The following is a 26,366-nucleotide window of genomic DNA, read 5'->3' on the forward strand; positions in this document are numbered from 1 at the left end:
AAATCCGAACTTTAAATTATATTTCATATCATTTAATATGATACATAACAAATGCAAGTCTACTCTAGAAACTCATGCAAAATGGTTTATAAAACGCTTTTTTTTTTTTTTTTTTTTTTTTTTAAACTTGTATATCTTTCAATGTAAATAATGTTGATAAGGTTATATTCTATTATAACTGGTTGTTCTGTTTTGTTGTCATTTGTATGTTCTATTGTTCGATATATATATATATATATATATATATATATATATATTTTTTTTTTTTTTTTTTTTTTTTAACTCCATGCTCATTAAATTCCAAATTGAAACCATTGTTTACCAAATTGATAAATTGTATTTTCCAAATTAGACCATGTTCTTTGCACAGGTTGTGCAAGACAATATTTTTGTTTCTCACAAATATTCAGAAGCCTGGGGGGGAAAAAAATGAAAAATTCAAAATCATTTTTAGTAACATCCATCAAAACTATGTATTTTCTCAAATCTAAAATGTGAGCTATAACTTCTTTTATTTCCTTTTTAGGTTTGTAAGCATGTTTCTTTGCAACCTTTCAGTGGGCTTTTTCATTCTTATAACATTAGTTTTGTCGGATTACTCTGCACTGTGTTTGTTGCGTGCATCAACGAATCTAAATTGCAAACAATGGCCCATGTCTATGGCACTTTGTAGCTCCCAAAGACATTTGTCGGTTTAGAATAGATGCATTCATTTATGTTGAACACTATATATCCATAGTGGTTCCACAGAGCAAATCCAAAGAGTTCCATGGTAAACTATATGTAATACATACACCCCCCCCCCCACACACACACACACAAGGTATACAGTGCCTGTTCAGTAAAATACATCGAATGCTGCTTGTTGTTCGTTTTATTAAAACTTTTTTTTTTTTTTATGTATGACAAAAATTTGAGCCTATAATTGCTTCATCAAAACATGAAAGTTGCCTACTATCCAGCACAAATGCATATCGAATGAAACGAGTATATTACACTTTAAAACAACTTAATATAAAGGGGTATTACAGAGGATATATTTTAACCCTTGTCAATAAAAAATGCTCAATTATTAATTTTTTTACAATGTCCCGCTATTTGACAACGCCATAACAGCAATGTCGAGATTTGTTGCTGTGGTTTAGACTTCAGTATACTTGAAGGGAGAGACAAGCATGACTGTGTTCATTGAACGACTGTTGCTCAAAGTATGCAAATTGCAATTTTTTTTTATTTCTGAGAAAATGTTTAAAACACAAAAAATGACACTGCAAATGAACACAGCCATTGCTAAAATGACATTGCCGTTGCATGAGACAATGGGTATTACTGGCATCACTGGGTATGGCAGCCTATCTGGGATACTCGCATTTGATTGGCTCAAATAGTACCGGCATTGAAAAAATGTGTAGCCGCTCTGTGGATGGTCACTTCATGGAAATAATGGGTTTTATTTACATTTTTCTCCACTATTACACATCAGAAAAATTCAATCTTGTGTATCCAAGTTTTTTAAACAGGATTATTTCTGCTGGTATGCACATGATAAAGTACAGCAGTTGTCTTTCCCACTACAGTAAGTGATGACTGCAATGTCACTGTCGCTTTGGGTGAGCATCAAAATGACATTTGCTGGTATTTCAACAACACACAAAAGACATCACTAAATAATATAGGATAATGACAAAAAAAAAAATAACATGTCAAACCTATGCTGCTAACCCTTTTTAGTTTTTTTTACAAGCATCTTGACAGTGTTTTTTGGCACAGGTCATTTCCTATATCAACAGGGAGTGCAGCTTTACAACCGATTATCAAGTAAACAGTCTGCATTTGTATGTTTTGTGTATCCCCTTTAGGAATGGCGAGTATACTTCCATATTTTTCCCTCTTGTTTGACCATGAGGGACAAATCTTTTTTCCCCAAAGAGGGACAATTCAGAAAGTCCCTTGCAGGTGGAAGAATCTCAGTAGTCATAAGCTGTAAAACAGAAAGAGCCGCTGTTACCTGTGGTCCACTTCACGAAGAGAAGGAGCATGCGGTCCACTTCGAAGCATGGCTGGAGTGCCAGAATGATGTTTCATGCAAGCATGCAGTCACACCAGGGTGGTCTTACTTTCTATCGTGAGGATGCAAGTGCTTGCTGCCGTGCCTCGGCTGTTCACTGCCTTGCACATGTACTCTCCCTCGTCCTCAGGGAAGGTCTCTGGCAAGTAGAGGCAGTATGTTTCGCCTCTCTCGATGTATTGGTAGTCTTCACAGTCTTGTAGCATCTCTCCCTCAAACCACCAGGTGACCTCTGGCTTGGGCTCCCCAATGATCTTGGCAGTGAAGCGAACTGGCTCCGAATCCACCACAGACTGGTTTTTGAGAGGTTTTTTGAACCACGGGGCGCCCGACCTAGCGTGATCTTCATCATCCTCGTAGGAGCCATTGACGATGCTTGCCTCGTCCTCTACGTCATCCTCCTTTTTCTGAATGTGGATGGGGAAGAGGGGGTTGTCATTAATCAGCAAAGCATTTTTATTTAAGAAAGAGTGCAAGTCATACTTTTTGGAGGGCAGCATCAATCTCTTGTTGTTCAAACTGCATTCGCTGTAGTTTCTGCTCCTCTATCCTTCTTCTCTCCTCATCCTCCCTGGCTTTGGCCATTTGTTCAAACCGGGCTCGCATGTCCACCTTCTGTTTGAATGGAGACTCTTCACCCTTTGCCAGAGTCATTTGGCTTTCTTCATCCTCCTTCAAAAATAACAGGTCAACTACAGTATTACAACCCTTATATAGTGCATGATCCCAAGCACCCTAAGCCGATGACAACAACTGCTGTTGACTTATTTGTCGAACAGATTCTTCACTGCTATGTCATTCTGACCTTTGAGGATGCATGACCTAATATAGCAAAGACAAATAGACGCTGGACACCAGTCCAATGCAGTGATTCCCAACCATAATGACATGGCACAATAGTGAAACGTGGCATGGTTTTCACATTTCTTTGTGGTACTAGGCATGTGCATATGATATTCTGACAATATGATAACCATAAGCCAAAATATCACGGTTTCAAGGTATCACGGTATTTCAATCACAGCTCTAAAATTTGTTACTTTGAGATATCGGGTTTTAAAAAAAAGTCCATTAAACAATATTTTTATTTTTCCAAAACATTTTAGCAAACTGAAACATTAGTATAATGCTAAGATAAAATTAAATTAAATGGAGTCCTTTTGGTGAGCCTAAGCCCAAAGCCACAGTTGAACATTATTACCATCAGAACAAAAATAATTGAATTATTTTCCATAAAAAGCACACGTGTTTGACTCATATCGTGTTTACATTATACACATACTCTTTCTCAACACAGACAGTTGCCAGAGAGAAACACGTTTTACCACTGCTAGACACACTAAACATGCTTGAGTTAACTCTCGTAGCTAGTGGGAAAAATGTTCATGACAGTAGCCACGTTTACATGGAGCCAAATATTCCAATTGCAATCAGTTTAGATGTTCAAACCGAATAAATGTGTTCCATATAAACACCTCATTCGCAATGAACAGGCCCAAACCGAATGGAATTTCATTCCGTTTCACAGGGGTGGAATATTCCTTTTCCCAAACCGATTAGAAGTAAAATTATATTATATAAACAGGGAAGCGGAATGGTGTCTGGTTGCGTTCTTTCTGCACATGCTCCGTACTGACGTGGTGACGTCACTTGGTGACGCAAGTAACGTCACTTGCAACATGGCTTCCAAGCACACGCACAGCGCACCCACACAACTTTTTAAATGAACAGCGTGTCATTCTGAAGTTTTGTTTCCACTCGAAAAGTTAAAACAGCAGCTGATCTGACGATCGATCTCCATGTTTTGCAACGTGACGCTTTGTTTTGATTAATCTGCGCATGTCAGACGGCAGTTGTCAAACGTCCTTTCGGAATAAAGGCAGACACATGTAAACGCTGGATCGGAATAGATGAAGTGACATGTAAACAGCTGATCTGAAATTTCCATTCGGAATTATTTGAATCGGTATGAATAAAAGTCATCATGTAAACGTGGCTAGTGTTTACCAACCTTTAATTTTGTATAAATGCTAAATTATATTGGAGGTATTGCCTCCTCGGCAGCCACCCTCGGCAAATATCTTTTACATGTTGGTTGGCCCTCCTCCTCTAAGCCGCGGCCGTCTAACTTTTCTGTAGCCGAAGTATTCCCGTACCAGCAATTTCGTTTTCTTCGATGGGGGAGTTTAGGAGTTTCACCTCCTCCAGTCATCGTGTAGCACAGCTGACTCACTGACACTGCGCAACAACCGGTGTGGGAAGGTTGAGCCTTGCAGCTGCAAGCGAGGGATTTCTCCATGCATTTTTGTGACATAATAGCGATTGCCTAAGTGACGGTAAAAAGGAAAATTGTTGCGGTTTTGAAACCTTAACGTTTACATACCACGGTATACCTTGAAACCGGTAATCTGCACATGTCTATGTCGTACTACAGGGTTGCCAACCCTGGTCCTCGAGTGCCACAATCCAGCTTGTTTTCCATGTCTCCCTCCTTTAACACACCTGAATCAAATGATCAGCTCATCAGCAAGCTCTGCAGTTGCCTGATAACAATCCTGATAATATGATTCAGGTGTGTTGGAGGAGGGAGACATGGAAAACAAGCTGGATTGCGGCTCTCGAGGACCAGGATTGGCCACCCCTGTCGTATTATTTAAAATAAATTTGACCGCCTAAAACCCAGAAAAGTCTAGCTAAACCGAGTTATTACAAAAATGGTGCAGAATTTATTGTACTTCAATTACAATAAAGTACACAATACACTACAATATTTTTAAATGAACTGACAAATATTTTGTTCACGATGTTCTTACCTCCTGGAACCGTTCAGATTCCCGCTCTTTAATCTCATCATCCACAGCCTTCCTCCGAGCTCGCTCCATATCAATCTTTTTCTGAATCTCCTCGTCAGTCAGCTGCTTGATCTTTTCAAACTTGGACTTTAAATTCTTGGCCTGGATGGAGCCCGTCCTCTTAAGTTTGGTCAACTCTTCATACTCTCTGTTCACAACATTGCTACTTTCATTCACTTCTTCCTGTGAAATAAGGGAGAGTGTTCATTTACCTTCCTTCAACCCCATGATTGGAGGAAACTAGCTGTTGCATCAACTGGAAATGGAAACACATAAAGTATGTCACTGTTAATTCTAGGGATGTCCCGATCGCATATTTTTGCACCAGAGTCTGAGTCACCTGATTTTGAGAGTCTGCCGATACAGAGTCCCGATCAGATTTTTTAAAAATTTGAACAAAAGTTCCAAACATGTTACTGTCCCACCGTGCCGCCTTCATAATGTGATTTTTAAACAAGAATAATGTAGAAAAATGTTTGTCTTTATTAAAGACTTCATTGAGTGAGTCCACTTAAATCCACTCACACTTCGACGCTCACGCTGACAACAGCCTCTCACACAATGAGTTGCTACAGCACACTTATGACTGGGCTGCAAGTTTAATGATGATTGACACATTTGTGCCTTTGATCGTAGAGCTACCAAGCTTTTCTGGCAAGATCAAAGGTACAAACCTGTCAATAATTGTTAACTTTAAGTACCAAACACAAGCTGCACTGGACAGTTTGGCCGCACTGCTTAGCAGGAGGGAGGGCTTGGCCCTGTACGAGCATGAACCAGAAAAACATTTATTTAATTAAAAACCCAATAATTTTCACCGGATCCTGATCCTCTGAAAAATGGCGCGATCGGCCCGATTTCCAATCACGTGATCAGAATGGGACATCCCGAGTTAAATCTAGATTTTAAGACTAACCTCGCCCATCTCTTGTCGGAGTTGTTCAAACTCTTGCTTCTCCTGCTCCAGTTTTTGTTTGCGTTCCTCCGCCTTGCGTCTTTTTTCAGCCTCCTCCTTCTCCTTCAGCAGCTCCTCAAAGTTCATCTCCAGTTTTCCAGGGTTGAGTGCCTCCTGGGATTCTGTTCTGACCAATACATCCTCTTCATCTAGAACCTAAACACAAACACCAAGTCAGACATTCTAAAGCAGCCTCTCTAGCCTTTCATTGTCATAGTTTGTGAGAGCAAATACATAGATCCTTGGTAGTTTTAAAAGAATATTCACATGTTCAATATGTTTAACTTCTAATATTATACAGGTTCATTAAACATCGATTAAAATTTTCAAGATTTTATTGAGTTTACGTAACTTGAGTATTTTAGCTTTCGGTTAACAAAAAGCCCCAAATCACAAAGTAGTTCACTTTTTAAAATGAATTACTGAAATAAATATTCTGCAAAAATTCACTGAGATTGACCTGGATTGTTTTTGATTTTTTTCTTTAAAAAAAAAACAACAAAAAAACATGCAGTACTTTGTATAATGTCCTATCAAAAACTACACATTAGGTATTTCAGTCATTGTTGTATTTGTCAGTCTTTGCAGAGTTACATTACTAAAATGATAGCAATAGAGGTAACGAAAGTCCCAAAAGCAGATTCAAGTACATGGCTGCCTAAAAATATTTAATTAAAACATGTAATGATAATCACCAAGCATTCTGTACTCTAATACCCTCATGTGTTTGTGTAAATATAGATTGTACATTGAAGTATAATGTGTGTGGGTGCCCCAGCCTAAATAAGCCTTTTCATTTTGTGTTCATAGAGGCAGGGGCACAATTCATTTGAAGTTTGATAAAAATACAGTATCTTACTGTTTCATGTCCATATGCAGAGCTCTCATGATCCAGGCCAGGGCGCTTAAAGAAATAATTTGGACAAGGAAACAGCAATACAAAGTGGACCATATGAGCCCATCAGAATAAAATGCATCCAGTGATTAGGAATAGTGTGAAGTTTGAGGCAAGTATTAGTTTGAAGCAGATTTGTTTGAAGGACATTGACATGACAGGTATTGTCTACAAAGTCTCACTGCTCTTTCCCTAGACGGCTGCAGTTTAAAGCCAAAGAAGAAGAATGTGAGTAGATCAGTCAAACACATGCACCAATAGACTATACTTAGAATTCCTCCTATCCATTATAAAGCACCCTATATAGTATTTGGCGTGTTGTTGTTCCAAAGTGTACCACCAAGTATAAGTAAGTTATTCCCTTCAGTGACTGCAATATGCAATGTATCTTGAAAAGTAGTGAATATCTGAGGTACCGCAATTAGCAACATATGTTCCTATCAATGATCCAGTCATATTACAGATATTGAAAATTGTTAGTTCTTGTGTCTAATGATGATATGACATTACAAAGACTCTAATCATACTATTTTTAAAATCAAGTCCCACCAACACAAGATCAACAAAAATGGGCATACAATGTGATCGAGTGCTGGTAAAAGGCTAATCTCATTCGATCGATGAGTGAACGATACAGTATAATGATTGTGAATTAGTGAGTGAGTGACAGATTCCAAACAAAGCCACAGTTGTTGGACAGGCAGACTTACCATGCTTTTGCGTGCCTCTGCAAAGAGTCTCTTCTCCTCATCCAGTCTCTTCTTGGCCTCCTCCTCTGCCTTCTTGTGCTCTTCTTCTCTTCTCTGGCGCTCCAACTCCTCAAAACTGGCACAGATTTTTCCAGGTTCACTGCCCTCCAGGTTCAGCAGGGCCATCAGAGCCTCGTCATCTTCATCAACAAGCTGTTTGACAGTGCAATGGAAACTTAAACGAGGCAGTAGTTAAGTACTAGACTACCCCGGAAACATGGAATTTTTCCCATGTTTTGATAAGATACTATTATTTGTCTAAGAATTGGCTATTAAATACTCAAAAAGAGTTTCTTGTTGCTTCCATTTACAAATACAGGATATGGAACATCTCACAAAATGTTACGAAATCACATCATCAGATTGTCTAAGACATTTTAGTTGTGTTCAGTTTCATGAAATATTCACCATGCTCTTTCTGGCTTCAGCAAAAGCTCTTCTCTCCTCCTCCATTCGCCTCTTGGCCTCTTCCTCAGCTTTCTTGCGCTCCTCCTCAACTCGCTGCCTCTCAAGTTCTTCAAAGCTCAACCTCAGTTTTCCAGGCCTGAAGTCCTCCTTGTCATCAGTGCGTGGTGCCTGATTTCCATCTTCTTCATCCTGCAAAGCAAGCAAGAATGTTGCAAACATGTTCTAACCAAGCAAAAATATAAACCCACTTGAACATAGTGGGGTCCAATACAAAAACCTTAGTAAATCACTGCCGCTATAGTTTAAAGCAAGGGTGTCAAACTTATTTTTGGTTCATGGGCCATCATAACAGCAAACAGATCTGAAGTGGGCTACACCAGTACGTTTTTGGTCCAATAATTTATGAATAACAGACATTGATTAACCCCCACCCATTTTCCAAAGAGATAATATTTAAAATATTTACATAAATAAATAGTCACATTTACATGATTTTGTTGTAAATTTTTACAATTTAACAAAATGAGTACAATTTTAAGAGTATATTCATATACATATACGCAAATCTCTGTGGATGACCATTATAAAACAACTTGATCCATCCATTCCATAATCAGTTAAAATGATCATCATAAAAAGTATGATGTTTATATCATTTAAAATTTACATGCAATTCCACATCCATCTACAAGCAATGGCGACTCCTTTTGGACTTTTTTCATCCTGCAAACTGAAATGGGCACTTTTCAAAACAAAAGTGCACTTGTCCCCCAACTTTGTAAATGTATGCATTACAATACATTGGTAGGTAGTGTGTTACAGTGACATGTAGCTCAATATTCCCATTCGGAGAAATATTTTACTAAACATGCAACGTCACATAGCCTACTCGTTTGTGATTGCAAATGAAATTGCCCAAAACAATACTATGATATAATGCATAGAGATGTTAATTTTGCAGGAGCATAAATGTAGTTTGCTTACGCTCAACGCGTCTGCAAGTTCAGCATTGTTCTATGCTGTTCTGGCCATTGTTTGGTCTGTGGGGTGTACTTTTGACAACCCTGCTCTAAAGGGAAATTAACAGCGCATTCAATAATATTAGCTTTTACAAGAAGTTATTTTCTCAGGTCTGTAGAGTCAAAAACAACAAACTAATTTTGGAAACATTTACCAATCCAAGTCGGGCATCCTCAAAAGCTTTCTTTTCCTCCTCGAGACGGCGCTTGGCTTCTTCCTCAGCCTGTCTTCTTTTCTGGTCCTGCCTTTCCCTCTCCAGTTCCTCAAATGTCATCTTTAGCTTTCCCGGGGACACCAGTGGCTTCTGTACAGGCTTTTCCGCATCTTCCTAATTCAAAACAAACAAAAGAAAGGCATGTTTGATACTAATGTATCTGTACTAGTAAAGCTTGACTATTAATTTGACTTTGTGTCCTAACCTCTGTGAGAATCGAGCGCCGCTTGGCCTCCCTGAAAGAGAGTCTGTTTTCATCGTAGCGTCTTTTTTTCTCTTCCTCCGCTGACTTCTTCAGTTCCTCTTCTCGACTCTTCTCCATGTCCTCAAAGTTCATTTTGATTCTTCCAGGAGTTCTTGACGGCTTAGCAGGAACCACCCTTACAAGGATGCTGTCATCTCCCTCCTGTAAATCACCGTTTTAATATTTTACACCAGCACCAGTTTTGCTTCAAAAGAGTAACTGATTTGGTTCATTGAAGTGATTTAATTTTCCATAATGCTGTTAGGCACAAAGTGGTAAGCACATCTTCCTCACAGTCTGAATCCTAGACAGGTGTGTATGTTAGCTTTCTCTAGCTACCCTTTCTTCATCAGTTAATTGTTTCAATGGTGTGACTGTGGGTGCAAATGTAAGTATCTGCTGTCTCATAGGTTGGTGACAGACTAAGGGTGTGGCCAGATGGTATAGCTTCAAGCTTACTCGTTATCCTAATGAGGATATGAAGTGTTGAAAACAATTTGATAGAGCCAAAGTAATTTATCAAGTATGACAACAGCCTGTTAAAAATGTTACATACACAGATTGAACTTTTGGCAAAAGAGGGCAATAGAATAGCACTCCAGGGCATACTTCTGCTAAAGTCGAACTGTTTTTAAAAAGTGTTTATGAGAGTACTGTCAGCAGCACATTGACAAGGATAAGGCAGTGGAAGTTCAAGATAGGAGAATTAATTGTAAAGTCATACAAAAACAATAAAAGAGATTGATCGCTCGCTTGTTGACAACTTGTCAAACTCGGTATTCTACATAAAACTATAAAAAATAAAAAGTTCTTGTGGATTAAAGATTTTCATGTTTTTGCACCAAAATTAAACCGTTTTTTCAGCAACACATGGCTTAAACGGACAGGCAGCTCCTAGTATAAATGACCTTTATGTGAAATATGGTATTATGCAAATTGCAAATTTCTTAGAATTCTGGTAGCGGAGAAAATAATGTTTAAAGAATGAAGCACAAGTGCATATTATAATGGGTATTAATGAGGACACGTGCAAAGGTGGGAAACCTGGGATACTCACATTTGATTAGCTAAAATACTTTGAGGAATCAGCATAGATAAAATGTCTGCCCTCGTGTTCGATGACGACCTCCTGAAAACACTGGCTTTTAGTTATGTTTTTCTCCACTTGTCGTCACCATAAACATCTTTAATTCTGTGTTTTTTTCAATAAGTTCCAGTACAGTAAACATGATTTTTCCTCTGGGATGGACATGATAAAGATTCTGTTTGTCCCTTTAAATCCGCCAAATTTTGCAGACATTAATTAGTCTTTATCTCATGGTTACTTACAGTGAATAGCATTTGCATTTACTTTGACCATAGACTTCATAATTATATTGATGGGTCACTGTCAGACACTGCGCCACGCCTTCAAGTCGGGGGCTTGCCCACACCAAGCATCAAGAGGAGTAATTCTAAAACACACGCACACAGCGATCTAGCGCCAGCTTTAGTGTGAAAAAGCACAAAAGCTGTACTGCATACAAACAGGAAGGATTGTCTCAGGAGTGATTTGTTGGAGGATTCAAGATAATTATTATATTTTTCCTACCATGCATGCATTCTGAAACATTAAAAATCAATGGGAGAAATTAGCAGCTAAGGCATTGGCGCCATAATTTGCAATATTTACGTAAAATAAATGCTAACTGCACGTCTTTTTTTTTGCTTTCAACCAAGAATCGAGACTGTTTTACATCCATTTCTATAAAAAATTCAGGAATTTAAGTATTTATTCACAAGAATTTTCAAAGGAAAAAGCTGTTTGTTTTCATAAGGCGGCTGCTGCATTTGCTTACTGACTAGCATCATAGTTCGCAATATTTACGTAAAATAAATGCTAACTGCTAGAGGTGTGCATCGGCACTGCCCTCACGATTCGATTCGATTACGATTCGGAGGGCCACGATTCGATTCGATTCGATTCAGAGGGTCACTATTCGATTCGGTTCGATTCGACAATGCATCGCGATGCCTTAAAGCCTGGGATGCATTAAAATTCTAAAGCAAAGCATATTTTCGTGAATCATGAGGCAACACAAGCGGTCAGACATTAAACAAATTTTTATTGGCTCTTGTGTCACTGAAGTCAAATGAAAATACTTTCAGATATATATATATTTTTAAAAAACAGATCACAGCATTTAATTGGTGCTTTGAATGAGACCAGGGCTTTCTCTTTCTTTACACACAATATAGCAGCCTTTCACATAGTGCAACATCTGAACTCCTGTGCAAAATCAGTAGTAACAATCACTGTATTTTATTCACAACGACCCATCAATAAAAATATTCAAGTAAATATGAAAGAAAACGACAAAGAAAATATTGTGGTGCAGCAGCATCTTTATCGCAATATCAATCCAGGGATCAGTTCAGTTGCAAACAAAACATCAGCTAAATTGCAATGTAGAACAAAAGTAAAATGTAGGCCTAGCCCATTATATATGAGCAATCAACTTAGAAATGCAATCAGTAACTACCACATAACAATAAAAAATAATGAATTAAAATGAAGTGCAGCAGCATTTTAGCAGCCATAACAATCTGTTTCAACATGAGGAAATATCAGTTTTTTTGCAATCGAGAGAGCAGAGAGATAGTAGATGTTAGATCGGGCCTAAAAAATCCAGCCCGACCCGACACAGCCCGCTGGTATTGAAGCCCGACCCGGCTTGGAGTGACGCGGAAAAAAAAAACGCAGCAGCAATTTATTTTTATTTCTTCGCGTTGGCAGAAAAAAACGTTTTCTTAATGTCTAAATAAACTACATATTTTTATGATCATTATAAAAGCATTAACACAACGAAATAACGCTGGGAAAGTTTAATATAAAAAAAATAAAAATAATAAAAAAATTAAAAAAAAACATGCGATTTTGCAGACACACAGAGGAGAAGATTCAAAACATTTGTGTTGCCTTTGTGTGCATAAATAAAAGTGTCTTTCGTAACGAATAGCAAGCGCCACAGCGGCGGAGAAGAAGAAAAAGCGGGCGGGGCCGTGCACAAGCAAATGCACAATACAGAGAGCCTGCTCTCGGTTTTATCCCTTTTGGGGTTTTTTTTTGTTTGTTTTTTTTATAATTTATTAGTCCAGCGCGCAGCCCGACCTGACCCAAACGTGAATGCTTAACATTTAGAGCCAGACCCGACCCCGTTCGGGTTCGGGCACAACATCTAACCTCTAGAGATAGAGATAGGACATAACATAACAATGGCTGAAGTCGAGAAAGAGGGAGCGAGAAAGATTATTGGTGCACCTAAGACATTGAAAGCAGACATCTGGAGACATTTTGGCTTCTACGAGGTTGGTGGGAAACTTGACCAGAGTTATGCAGTGTGTAAAAAATGAAACATGAGAATAATAATACAAATGGGGAAACCAAATCCATTGCATCACCAGAATTGCGCAGGGAAGATTTTTGAACGTACTTATATATTTTAAAATGCGCTGAATCGATTTGGCTTGTTGCCCGCATCAAATCGAATCGTCCGTGCCCCGCATCGGGATGCATCGCCGCGTCGATTATTGTTGACACCACTACTAACTGCACGTTTTTTTTTGCTTTTAACCAAGAATCCAGACTGTTTTACGTCCATTTCTAAAAAGAATTCAGGGATTTAAGTATTTATTCACAAGAATTTTCAACAGAAAAAGCTGTTTGTTTTCATAAGGCGGCCGCTACATTTGCTTGCTGACTAGCATCAGAGTTCCCAATATTTACGTAAAATAAATAGTAACTGCACTTTTTTTTTTTTTTGCATTTAACCAGTGTTGTTAATTTTACTTTAAAAAAGTAATTAATTACAGTTACAAATTACTCCTCCCAAAAAGTAATTGCGTTAGTAACTCAGTTACCTGAATTTAAGAGTAATTAGTTACTTGGCAAAGTAACTAGTGATAATTTTCATGTTTGTTTTTTTTTTTTCTCAAAAAAAAAAAAAAAAAAAAAAAAAAAAAAAAAAAAGGGTCACACAATGTGAAGTTTAAAGGGTTTTTGGGACAATTGGCCCTAGCCCAATTCTTTACCCTCCACTTAACTAGACACAAGGGTATTGCGATAACTAGATAGTAACCTTTGCTATGTGTGGAAGTCATTTAAAGTTGTGAATCAACCATTAAAGTTGTTAAAATTGCTCCCACTATTGCATTAGTTCCCTTCTGTCTACTTTCAACATGTGTAAGTTTTAAAACTGCTTCATCATTTAAAGATAGATTTAAGTCAAGATTTTGCCGATTTAGGACCATTTTAGATAAAATAAATAAATAAATTAATTAATTAAAAAAGTTGGTTCGCTAGGAAGGATCTCTACAACAGAGCCTTCCTGAGAGGTCTACTGCTTTAAGATGGCGGCTGTTTACTAACGCATGTAGTCCTTAAAACATGTTGCCAATGCAGCCGTGTCTATCTTTAGCATCTAGTTCTATAATATGTGATATCTACCGTATCATGTGGGCGTAGTTTGTGGGCTATAGTCATATATTATTGGAGCCACCTAGCATCGCGTTTGCAACGGCGTCTTCCCCACTCCTGCTCTGCTCTCTCGTCTCCATGAGTCCGTCGCTCTGACTTTTTTTATTCAACCAACTTAGTAACGCATAGTAATGCACGCTTTTCCCGCTTCAGTAACGGTAACGGCGTTGCCAAGTTGAGAAAAGTAATTAATTAGATTACTCACTACTGAAAAAAATAACGCCGTTAGTAACGCCGTTATATTGTAACGCCGTTGTTAACAACACTGCTTTTAACCAAGAATCAAGACAGTTGTATATCCTTTTCTATGAATAATTCAGGGATTTAAGTATAATTTCACAAGAATTTTCAACAGAAAAAGCTCCTTGTTTTCATAAGGCGGCTGCTTCATTTGCTTACTGACAAGCATCATAGTTCCCAATATTTACGTAAAATAAATGCTAACTGCACGTTTTTTTTTTTTTTTTGCTTTTAACCAAGAATCGAGACTGTTTTACATCTATCTATAAAGAATTCAGGAATTTAAGTATTTATTCACAAGAATTTTCAACAGAAAAAGCTCTATGTTTTCATAAGGCGACTGCTACATTTGCTTACTGACTAGCATCATAGTTCGCAATATTTATGTAAAATAAATGCTAACTGCAGTTGTTTTTTTTTTTTACTTTTAACCAAGAATCGAGACTGTTTTACATCTATCTATAAAGAATTCAGGAATTTAAGTATTTATTCACAAGAATTTTCAACAGAAAAAGCTCTATGTTTTCATAAGGCGACTGCTACATTTGCTTACTGACTAGCATCATAGTTCGCAATATTTATGTAAAATAAATGCTAACTGCAGGTTTTTTTTTGCTTTTAACCAAGAATCGAGACTGTTTTACATCTATCTATAAAGAATTCAGGAATTTAAGTATTTATTCACAAGAATTCTCAAAGGAAAAAGCTGTTTGTTTTCATAAGGCGGCCGCTACATTTGCTTACTGACTAGCATCATAGTTCGCAATATTTACGTAAAATAAATGCTAACTGCACGTTTTTTTTGCTTTTAACCAAGAATCCAAACTGTTTTACGTCCATTTCTAAAAAGAATTCAGGGATTTAAGTATTTATTCACAATAGTTTTCAACGGAAAAAGCTGTTTGTTTTCATAAGGCGGCCGCTACATTTGCTTACTGACTAGCATCATGGTTCCCAATATTTACTTAAAATAAATATTAACTGCACATTTTTTTTTTGTTTGTTTTTTTTGTTTTTTTTTGCTTTTAACCAAGAATCGAGACTGTTTTACATCCATTTCTATAGAGAATTCAGGGATTTAAGTATTTATTCACAAGAATTTTCAACGGAAAAAGCTCTTTGTTTTCATAAGGCGGCCGCTACATTTGCTTACTGACTAGCATCATAGTTCGCAATATTTACGTAAAATAAATGCTAACTGCACGTTTTTTGTTTTTTTGTTTTTTTGCTTTTAACCAAGAATCGAGACTGTTTTACGTCCGTATCAATGAAGAATTCAGGGATTTCAGCATTTATTCACAAGAATTTTCAACAGAAAAACCTCTTTGTTTTCATAAGGTGGCTGCTACATTTGCTTACTGACTAGCATCATAGTACGCAATATTTATGTAAAATAAATGCTAACTGCAGGGTTTTTTTTTTTGCTTTCAACCAAGAATCAAGACTGTTTTACATCCATTTCTACAAAGAATTCAGGAATTTAAGTATTTGTTCACAAGAATTTTCAAAGGAAAAAGCTGTTTGTTTTCATAAGGCGGCCGCTACATTTGCTTACTGACAAGCATCATAGTTCCCAATATTTACGTAAAATAAATGCTAACTGCAGTTTTTTTTTTTTTACTTTTAACCAAGAATCGAGACTGTTTTACATCTATCTATAAAGAATTCAGGAATTTAAGTATTTATTCACAAGAATTTTCAACAGAAAAAGCTCTATGTTTTCATAAGGCGACTGCTACATTTGCTTACTGACTAGCATCATAGTTCGCAATATTTATGTAAAATAAATGCTAACTGCAGGTTTTTTTTTGCTTTTAACCAAGAATCGAGACTGTTTTACATCTATCTATAAAGAATTCAGGAATTTAAGTATTTATTCACAAGAATTCTCAAAGGAAAAAGCTGTTTGTTTTCATAAGGCGGCCGCTACATTTGCTTACTGACTAGCATCATAGTTCGCAATATTTACGTAAAATAAATGCTAACTGCACGGTTTTTTTGCTTTTAACCAAGAATCCAAACTGTTTTACGTCCATTTCTAAAAAGAATTCAGGGATTTAAGTATTTATTCACAATAGTTTTCAACGGAAAAAGCTGTTTGTTTTCATAAGGCGGCCGCTACATTTGCTTACTGACTAGCATCATGGTTCCCAATATTTACTTAAAATAAATATTAACTGCACATTTTTTTTTGTTTGTTTTTTTTGTTTTTTTTTTGCTTTTAACCAAGAATCGAGACTGTTTTACATCCATTTCTATAGAGAATTCAGGGATTTAAGTATTTATTCACAAGAATTTTCAACGGAAAAAGCTCTTTGTTTTCATAAGGCGGCCGCTACATTTGCTTACTGACTAGCATCATAGTTCGCAATATTTACGTAAAATAAATGCTAACTGCACGTTTTTTGTTTTTTTGTTTTTTTGCTTTTAACCAAGAATCGAGACTGTTTTACGTCCGTATCAATGAAGAATTCAGGGATTTCAGCATTTATTCACAAGAATTTTCAACAGAAAAACCTCTTTGTTTTCATAAGGTGGCTGCTACATTTGCTTACTGACTAGCATCATAGTACGCAATATTTATGTAAAATAAATGCTAACTGCAGGGTTTTTTTTTTTTTGCTTTCAACCAAGAATCAAGACTGTTTTACATCCATTTCTACAAAGAATTCAGGAATTTAAGTATTTGTTCACAAGAATTTTCAAAGGAAAAAGCTGTTTGTTTTCATAAGGCGGCCGCTACATTTGCTTACTGACTAGCATCATAGTTCCAAATATTTACGTAAAATAAATGCTAACTGCACGTTTTTTGCTTTCAACCAAGAATCGAGACTGTTTTACATCAATTTCTATTAAGAACTCATGGATTTAAGTATTTATTCACAAGAATTTTCAACTGAAAAAGCTCTTTGTTTTCATAAGGCGGCCGCTACATTTGCTTACTGACTAGCATCATAGTTCCCAATATTCATTCATTCATTCATTTTCCAATATTTACGTAAAATAAATGCTAACTGCACGTTTTTGTTTTTGTTTTTGCTTTTGCTTTTAACCAAGAATCGAGACTGTTTTACGTCTGTATCTATAAAGAATTCAGGGATTTAAGCATTTATTCACAAGAATTTTCAACAGAAAAAGCTCTTTGTCTGTGATTCCACTCGGTGAGCTTTGACGGCTACGCCAACAATGCAGGCCCCCTATTAATCGGCCCCGTGCCCCGTGTCTCGTCAATATATTATGAAGTCTATGCTTTGACATAAAAATGTCATATCGAATTACAATGACTTATCTAATTATTTAGACCACAAAAACTAATATAAATATACCAAATGTTCCTACACATTATGAATTGTCATGTAAGTCACACACGTAGAGGAGTGGCTGAGAATGGTGAGGTCAGGGGGTAAATGTTGACCCAGTGAGGCCATTTGCAGCGTAAGTGTAACTCAAAGATAACGCAGTCTAATTCTGTCACACGTTAAGGAGGTCTGCAGCCACCCGGAGGTGTGGGAAACAGTTGCCAGTCAGTGTGCTGCTCCACTTGTTCCTCCATGACCAGGTCAACTCTTAGCAGGACACACGAGACAATAATAGGCCAAGCTAAAACTGGATGTACAAAATGGCACCAGTGTAGACACATGAATGCACTACCAAGAATTTCTTGTAGCATCATAAAGTAAAGTTTGAGCAATGTTTAAAGACTATTGTGTACTGCAATGTAAAACAAGAAAGTGTTTTGCTGAACTCGAATTAAGGCAAAGACGTAGCATGTTAATGGCTTGTAATCACCTGTCTGGCAACATTACATAACCGTTGCAGACTGTCTGAAGGTGTGAAAGCCCACGTTTACTTTGTTTTATGCTGACAATATATCTGATCTTTCTTTTGTCCAAAACGTATGTCAAGCCGTGAATATTGTATGTTAATTTTAAACAGCTCATCCAAGTCGTAATGGATGTAACATGAATCCTTAAAAATTCCGTTTCCAATCTTGACTTTCTCAACTTGGACTTACCTCAGCCGCCTTCTTGGCCAATTCCCTTTTGATTTTATCTTTTTCCAGATTGTCTTGGGTCTCCCTCCTCTTTCTCTCACCTTCCATCTTCTTCCTCTCCCCCTCTTGCCTTTGTTTTTCCATTTCAGCAAACTTCCCCTTCACACTACCTGAGAATCCAAGAACACAAGTTTACGTTTTAACGTTTCATACAGGTTGGGGGGGGGGGTACCGACAATCTCACCTGTGATTTTGGGGACATAGGATTTCTCCACTTTTGCTGACTTTACCTCTTCCTCCTCATCACTGGAAGCAAGAAGTTCTTTTATCTGCCGAGGATCAGTTGGAGAAGAAGTGAGTGTTTACACTTGGGAGAGGATCATCTCCTCGATCGCTCAGGAGCCATGCTGCTCTCTGCAAGAACAGAGGCCTAATCCCTGATAATAAGTGAGTCATGTGACCTGCAGGTGGGCTTTTGATTGGGCTGTTGCACTGAGAGCAGGTGAGCATACTGTGTTTGTTCATCCTGGCCAGTTACTGAAGGGCAGGGGACATGGACATTTGTTCTGCTCGAGTGTCACTAATAATCCGCTTTTGCCCTATTGTATTGATGCTTTTATTTCACCTCCATCCATCTCAGGCACTATTTATCTCATCAGAATATCGCAATTACTACCATCATTAATTATGAATCTTAAAAATTCTTATTCAACATTGTACCCTTGTCTGTGATGCCAATATCCATAAATTTTCTGGAATGCTTAGTCTAGTTGCCAGCTAATCACAAGGAGAATAGTAAAAAACTCGAAACAAGACAGCCAGAACTTGAACCCCAAATCCTCACATTTTTTTCCAAGAGCTGTAACCATACTCAACTCAACTTTGCACTGAAGTGTCATGGCACTGCTAATGGCACCACATTGTCACATGCATCTCACTTAGTAATATGTTCTCAGACATCTGTCTCAATCTGGGTACTGCATAATCTGGGTACTGTAAAAGTAATGTTTGCACAGTTACATTATACTATTTTTACACTGTTACATCAATATCTATGCACAAACTATCATTTGTGTCATATCAAGTCAGCCATCTGCATCCTAGTCTGAGTACTGTAAAGTCAAATATTCACTGTTATATTACCAGTGCATCACCACTTGCTGCTAGTCACTTATTCATTTTATTCCAAATCTGTGTTCACTGCAACTTTTTTTAGCCTTATTTTTCTATTCCATGTGGTGTATGTTATGGCAAAGCTTTAAATCTCATTGTACTCTGTACAATAACAATAAAAGCTTTCTATTCTATTCTATTCTATTCGATTCGATTCGATTCGATTCGATTCTATTCGATTCCATTCGATTCCATTCCATTCCATTCTTCCATTATGCTCTTTATGACAATGTATTGCACTGCAGGGGTCACCAACTTACTGTACGTATGTAATTGTTAAAAAAACAGACGAATACAAACCATCATGCAATCATACATTTCCGCACACTATGGCACAAAATATGAAATGTCAGGTAAATCGAGTAGCTCCGACGACTTGTGAAAATATAGAACAAAAAATTATCACCGCCGATATTTGGAAATTAGACATATATTGGTATCAGCCTTTTTTTTTTTTTTTTTTTTAAATCCGACCGGCCGAAATAAAAAAATCGTTATTTTGACTCAGATGCAGCCGCATTGCTCTCTCCTGCACTAATATTCCCCCCGTCCTTTGATTGGTAAAATGGTAATGGTACAGTGGGGCAAATAAGTATTTAGTCAACCACTAATTGTGCAAGTTCTCCCGCTTGAAAATATTAGAGAGGCCTGTAATTGTCAAGATGGGTAAACCTCAACCATGAGAGACAGAATGTGGAAAAAAAACAGGAAATCACATTGTTTGATTTTTAAAGAATTTATTTGCAAATCATGGTGGAAAATAAGTATTTGGTCAATACCAAAAGTTCATCCCAATACTTTGTTATGTACCCTTTGTTAGCAATAACGGTGGCCAAACGTTTTCTGTAACTTTTCATAAGCTTTTCACACACTGTTGCTGGTATTTTGGCCCATTCCTCCATGCAGAGCTCCTCTAGAGCAGTGATGTTTTGGCCCATTCCTCCATGCAGAGCTCCTCTAGAGCAGTGATGTTTTGGGGCTGTCCTTGGGCAACACGGACTTTCAACTCCCTCCACAGATTTTCTATGGGGTTGAGATCTGGAGACTGCCTAGGCCACTCCAGGACCTTGAAATGCTTCTTACGAAGCAACTCCTTTGTTGCCCTGGCTGTGTGTTTGGGATCATTGTCATGCTGAAAGACCCAGCCACATCTCATCTTCAATGCCCTTGCTGATGGAAGGAGATTTTTACTCAAAATCTCTCGATACATGGCCCCATTCATTCTTTCCTTTACACAGATCAGTCGTTCTGGTCCCTTTGCAGAAAAACAGCCCCAAAGCATGACGTTTCCACCCCCATGCCTCACAGTGGGTATGGTGTTCTTCGGATAAAATTCAGTATACTTTCTCCTCCAAACACGAGAACCTGTGTTTCTACCAAAAAGTTCTATTTTGGTTTCATCTGACCATAACAAATTCTTCTAGTCCTCTTCTGGATCATCCAAATGCTCTCTAGCGAACTGCAGACGGGCCTGGACGTGTACTTTCTTCAGCAGGGGGACACGTCTGGCAGTGCAGGATTTGAGTCCCTGGCGCATTGTGTTACTGATAGTAGCCTTTGTTACTGTGGTCCCAGCTCTCTGTAGGTCATTCACTAGGTCCCCCCGTGTGGTTCTGGGATTTTTGTTCACCAGTCATGTTATCATTTCGACGCCACGGGATGAGATCTTGCATGGAGCCCCAGATCGAGATAGATTATCAGTGGTCTTGTATTTCTTCCATTTTCTAATAATTGCTCCGACAGTTGATTTCTTTACACCAAGCGTTTTACCTATTGCAGATTCAGTCTTCCCAGCCTGGTGCAGGTCTACAATTTTGTCTCTGGTGTCCTTCGACAGCTCTTTGGTCTTGGCCATAGTGGAGTTTGGAGTGTGACTGACTGAGCTTGTGGACAGGTGTCTTTTATACCCATAATGAGTTAAGACAGGTGCCATTAATACAGGTAACGAGTGGAGCCTCGTTAGACCTCGTTAGACCTCATTAAAAGAAGTTAGACCTCTTTGACAGCCAAAAATCTTGCTTGTTTGTAGGTGACCAAATACTTATTTTCCACTCCAATTTGGAAATAAATTCTTTAAAAATCAAACAATATGTTTTTTTTTTGTTTGTTTTTTTTTTTCACATTCTGTCTCTCATGGTTGAGGTTTACCCATGTTGACAATTACAGTCCTCTCTAATCTTTTCAAGTAGGAGAACTTGCACAATTGGTGGTTCAGATTCAGATTCGGAATATTTATTGTCATTGTTACTGTAAATGGAGTTTTACTTGTATTGCGCCTTTACACCTTTTTAAGGCCCTCAAAGCGCTTAACATTATATCCTTATCTACCTACAAGTGGCATAGCACCAGGAGCAACGTGGGGTTTAGTATCTTGCTCAATTATACTTAGATGACGTCAACAGGGCAGAGAATCGAACCCTCAACCGCTTGGTGGGGGAACGACTACTTTACCAATGAACCTCACCAAGCTGCGGAGGCAGAGCCTCCGAAGAAGAAGCTGTCCTCGCACACATTAAACAGTGAGAGGAAAAGGCATTTCAATGAAGTTCAGTGTTTGCATTATTCATTTTACTTTTACTTCAAATGAATATCGGCTCCAAAAATCTGTTATTGGCAGTGCTGTCACTTACTGTAATCTGATTACTTTCTTTCAGTAACAAGTACTCGAACACGTTCATTTTTCCAAACCACTAATCTGATTAAAGTTAGTTTCCTTAGTGTCTTTGCGTTTCTATTTTGTTATTGAATAAATCTAAATCTAAATCTTGAATCTATTTTGTTACATCATATTCGTGTTGCACATTTATGCTGTTAGGTGACGTGTTCATTTAGCATCTTTGGGATGTGTTGTAAGTCCAGTTGAGTGTGTAGTGCTTAGTTGCCGCCACGTTTTGCAGCCAAATTGACCACGTGTGTGTACGCCGTACTTCCGCACATCCGCGCCCGCCCCCACCTTTGTTGTGTGTTGTTGATTATTGAGCAGTCAATTTGGATTGTTTTACATTGGCACTGATATGCTGGTAACCCTAACCTCTAAACCCTAACCCGAAATTCTGAATTTTTGACATTAGGCTTAATCTTCGAGTTAGTGGGATTTAATTAGTCAGTGGAGTTAATTTTAAAAAATTCCATGCAGTTGGTCAGTTATTTGTTAGTATCAGAGCTCCGGAGTCGCCTAGCTAGCGCGAGGCAAAGGTTTTAAACCTCCGCTAACTCGAAGATTAGGCCTTATGTGAAAAATTCTGATCTTCCCCTTTAAATTCAATTATAGGAAAGTCAATTACATGCAATGACATATTTGTGTTATCATTCTTATGTTGAGAGGGCAAAGGGAGAAAAATTGGTAAAAAGTAACCGATAAATTACTTTTAAACTAATTTAGTTACTTTGATAATAAAGTAATCAGTAAAGTAACCACTACTTTTTTGAGGGTCAATCAGTGATCAGAAAGTAAATTACTTGTTAAAGTAATCTGTGACAACACTGGTCATCGGCCCATCTAACTACTAAATCCCATATCGGTCGATCTCTACCTATCTACAGCTAATAAGCTTATTTGTCCAATCTTTCACTATACTACGGAAGTCATGTGTTTCTCTTCACTCCCAAAACTTTTCATGTTGGTTTTGGCCATGGAAGTTTTTAGGCAGCAACAACTACTTCCTGGACTCAAAAGACGAAGATTCTTTGGTGAATAAAATATGCAAAGAATGTGCCTTTCAAAAGGGGTATTCTGAGAACAGGTTTACATGGACAGATATTCATCATCATATTCAGAAAAGGGTTAATCCAGGGGAATGTGAGCATGTTTAGGTTTTTTAATGTGCTTCAAATTGCCTTGCATAACCGGGTTACTTCCAAAAACTAGATTATGAAAGTGTTATTAGGTGCATGTAAACATAGCCAGTGTGTGTTACATGTTGCAGGGTCTCACGGAGAGTAGCAGCCTGGTTGGTGGGCCGTGCCCCATCCATCATGCAATGCGGGTCACACTTGCAGGTTAATGGGCTTATCAGGCTTTGACCTGTTGCTTCCTGCGGTTCCATTCCCTCTCCTTGATGTACTGCTCTTTCCTCTTCTGCTGCTCATCCCTGTTCCTCTGCCTGCTGCGCTCCTCTCTGGCCTTTTGCATAGCCTCAAACTTTCCCGTCACGTCGCTCTTTTCTTTGTTCGCATTGGGCACGTAACTTCTGGCCACAGGTTTTTTGGATCGCAACAGTTTCTGTAGTTAAACAATGGAATATTAAGAAATTTATGAAGAAAATTATTTGGTTAACATGACTGATATTTATATATTTGGCTGTTTTACCTCCTTTTTAAGCATAACATCAGAAACATTCTTTTCTTCAGTCGTGTCAGGTGGCGCTTCTTCTTCTACTGCCTTAGTGGTTTTCCTTCTTCTATTTTTATCACCACTCGTCTTTTCTTTTCCCTTGTTTTCCACGCCATTCACCTGTGCCTTGTCAATCTTTTTGTCCTGCCCGTTGGACATTTCTTTTCTCTTCTGCTTATCCTCTTGGTCCTCGGTGACGCTTACATGTTCTGTTTTACTTGAGACATCTTCCATGTCACCCACAGCCCTAATGTGCGCCACCTCAGCCATGTTTGGACCACTGTGACAAGTTTTAATGTGAGCTGCAAAACAAAATGGGTTAATGTTTTGACTTTTTACTGGAAAAATACTTGTAAAACACAAATGACATAAATAAAGGAATAACAAGACAGAAAAACGTCTTTGTCCACAGATTTTTTTTTTTCAACTCTCTTTTGTCAATAATTTTTATGCACACAAACCCTGCAATTTCAGCAAATGGAGCTGTCTCATTTTCCATCCGTATTGTGTGGAATACTTCAATAGTAGCATGGTGCTAGGTACTATTTATAGCCCATTTAGGGGGCTGTGGAGGGACATGTGATCATGGCTATTTCTGATGAGTGATAGTCAGTTGCACAGCTCTTACACTGGAACCCACATACCACCCCAAAGGCCCTTAACAAAATGGCCAGACTAAGGGCCAGACAGCACAATGACCGAGGACGGTCACTCGGTCATCATCAAAACCGCCTCCCTTCTTCATTGTCCTGAAATACAGTTTGGTCAAGTATTACAATCATTTTGTGTGGGAGTTTTTGAGTGAGTGTTTATTCTCAGAGCTATTATTTTGCTATATCATTATTCAAACCTGTGTCACAGGTTTAAAAATATAATTGATAATGTTTCAATAGTACTATTACTGGCTGGATAGTTTTATCACGTGGTTGCCAAACTTGCCATATAGTAAGACCCAAAGGAATACATTCATGAACTAATAAAAGCGATTTATTGAATTATTGTGAATCAAATGTACAGTTCAACTTTATAATAATTTTGTATAGCATTTACACTTTTGTGAAGACAAATATGTAGGATTTCTAAATGGAACTAATTTACTGTTAGGTTAATTTAACAACATAAGCTACAATAAGGAACAAGTCTACAGCAGTCTTTAGCCAACTTATAGCGTTCGACACACCTCGAATAATAAAGAATGAATTACCTCTTAGTGTTTTTTTTTTTGCAATGAGAAAATAAATGGATAATCCCCAGAGTACGTTCCTTTGGAGCCAAAGGCGTCCAGTCCGATGATGCACAGAGGAGTGGAGTGCACTGGAGTGGCCACTGTGTTTGTGACGTGCACTTTCCATAAAAAAGTTGGTGACTTTCCCGTGGACACGCATTCCGCGCTCGTACCCGCTTCAGCTGTTGCCTCGCGTCGTGCGCTCACACAGACGATGGCCTGCAATCGCAGCTGCAAAAATACACGGAGCCTAAAATAAAAAGTCCACATATCTGTGCTATCGGTTTTTTTTTGTTTGTTTTTTCATATTATTAAACATATTGTCATTATTTGGTCGACGTTTCTTACTAATACGAGGTGTATTTATCTGAGTGGAGATGCAGTCCAATTTTATCCTCAATGAAACGTCTGAAATTCTGGTTAATATGAGTCAGTAAATAATCAATCTGCAAAACGACTGAAAACCCTGCCAGAAAAAAAAGGACTACCCTTCAAATAATTATTTAAAGAGAAAGACATGCTTCATGTTTCATGCGCCTCCCAGCGGAAAGAATATTGTTTTGTAAAGTGCAAAAACACAGAATTTATTTTTTCTGACATGGAATAGTTGACAAAAATGTCAATACAAGCCAGTATTTCCAGGAAATGCCCACCTGACATGGGGGTAGATATTTTGTCAATGCTGTTACTATTTTAGCCAATCTGTGAGCATCTAAAATTACCCAATTTATACCCATTATCACAAGCAACTGTGGTCGAGTCTACACTGAAGAAAATAACTGGTGGATTACTTGCTATTATGTTTGTGACTAAAACGATATTCTGAGCACACTGCTGAGGATAATCTTTTAGAAGAATCAAATGGCTGGGTAACTTTAAAGTCAAGATTGTACTCAAACTTTGCACAGTTAGTGCTGTGTGTGCCAGTCAATGTATTTATTTATATATATATATATTTAGGCTTATATATATATATATATATATATATATATATATATATATATATATATATATATATATATATATATACACACACACATATATACATACATACATACATATATACACACACACACACATATATATACACACACACAGACACACACATACATATATATAATATATATAATATTATATATATATATACACACACACACTCACCGGCCACGTTATTAGGTACACCATGCTAGTAACGGGTTGGACCCCCTTTTGCCTTCAGAACTGCCTCAATTCTGCGTGGCATAGATTCAACAAGGTGCTGGAAGCATTCCTCAATCTCCTGCAGTTCAAACCGAGCATCAGCATGGGGAAGAAAGGTGATTTGAGTGACTTTGAATGTGGCATGGTTGTTGGTGCCAGAAGGGCTGGTCTGAGTATTTCAGAAACTGCTGATCTACTGGGATTTTCACGCACAACCATCTCTAGGGTTTACAGAGAATGGTCCGAAAAAGAAAAAATATCCAGTGAGCGGCAGTTCTGT

At 37.9% G+C, this 26,366-nt stretch overlaps 1 protein-coding gene across 3 annotated transcripts; it reads right to left on the minus strand.

Annotated features, from left to right (window-relative positions):
- Window positions 1–344: 344 nt before the first annotated feature.
- On the minus strand, window positions 345–24,981 carry nexn (nexilin (F actin binding protein)). 3 transcript variants are annotated; one of them, XM_057842158.1, is made up of 15 exons: window positions 24,866–24,981; window positions 23,638–23,963; window positions 23,353–23,550; window positions 18,400–18,484; window positions 18,177–18,325; window positions 9,367–9,567; window positions 9,102–9,275; window positions 7,928–8,116; window positions 7,481–7,672; window positions 6,735–6,779; window positions 5,837–6,031; window positions 4,882–5,103; window positions 2,552–2,740; window positions 2,118–2,475; window positions 345–1,981 (listed from the first exon to the last, which is right to left on the minus strand). In XM_057842158.1, the coding sequence occupies exons 2-15, from the start codon at window positions 23,929–23,931 to the stop codon at window positions 1,968–1,970; spliced, it is 2,505 nt and encodes an 834-aa protein (XP_057698141.1). In that variant the 5' UTR covers window positions 23,932–23,963; window positions 24,866–24,981; the 3' UTR covers window positions 345–1,967. The 3 variants fall into 3 exon arrangements, with proteins under 3 accessions (XP_057698141.1, XP_057698140.1, XP_057698142.1); XM_057842157.1 differs by having other exon boundaries at window positions 345–2,475; window positions 24,866–24,980; XM_057842159.1 differs by lacking the exon at window positions 6,735–6,779 and having other exon boundaries at window positions 350–2,475; window positions 24,866–24,975.
- Between the last annotated feature and the right edge of the window lie 1,385 nt (window positions 24,982–26,366).

The sequence above is a fragment of the Corythoichthys intestinalis genome, chromosome 7 (genome assembly GCF_030265065.1).
Source record: "Corythoichthys intestinalis isolate RoL2023-P3 chromosome 7, ASM3026506v1, whole genome shotgun sequence".
NCBI lineage: Eukaryota > Metazoa > Chordata > Actinopteri > Syngnathiformes > Syngnathidae > Corythoichthys > Corythoichthys intestinalis.

Excerpts from the sequence above, each read along its gene's own strand:
- nexn (XM_057842157.1), bottom strand. The coding sequence starts at position 23,931 with ATGGCTGAGGTGGCGCACATTAGGGCTGTGGGTGACATGGAAGATGTC. Across the intron at positions 6,780-7,480 it reads CAGAGGCACGCAAAAGCATG|CGCCCTGGCCTGGATCATGA; the intron begins GTAAGTCTGCCT and ends TATTTCTTTAAG. Across the intron at positions 5,104-5,836 it reads TCCGACAAGAGATGGGCGAG|GAAGAAGTGAATGAAAGTAG; the intron begins GTTAGTCTTAAA and ends CTTATTTCACAG.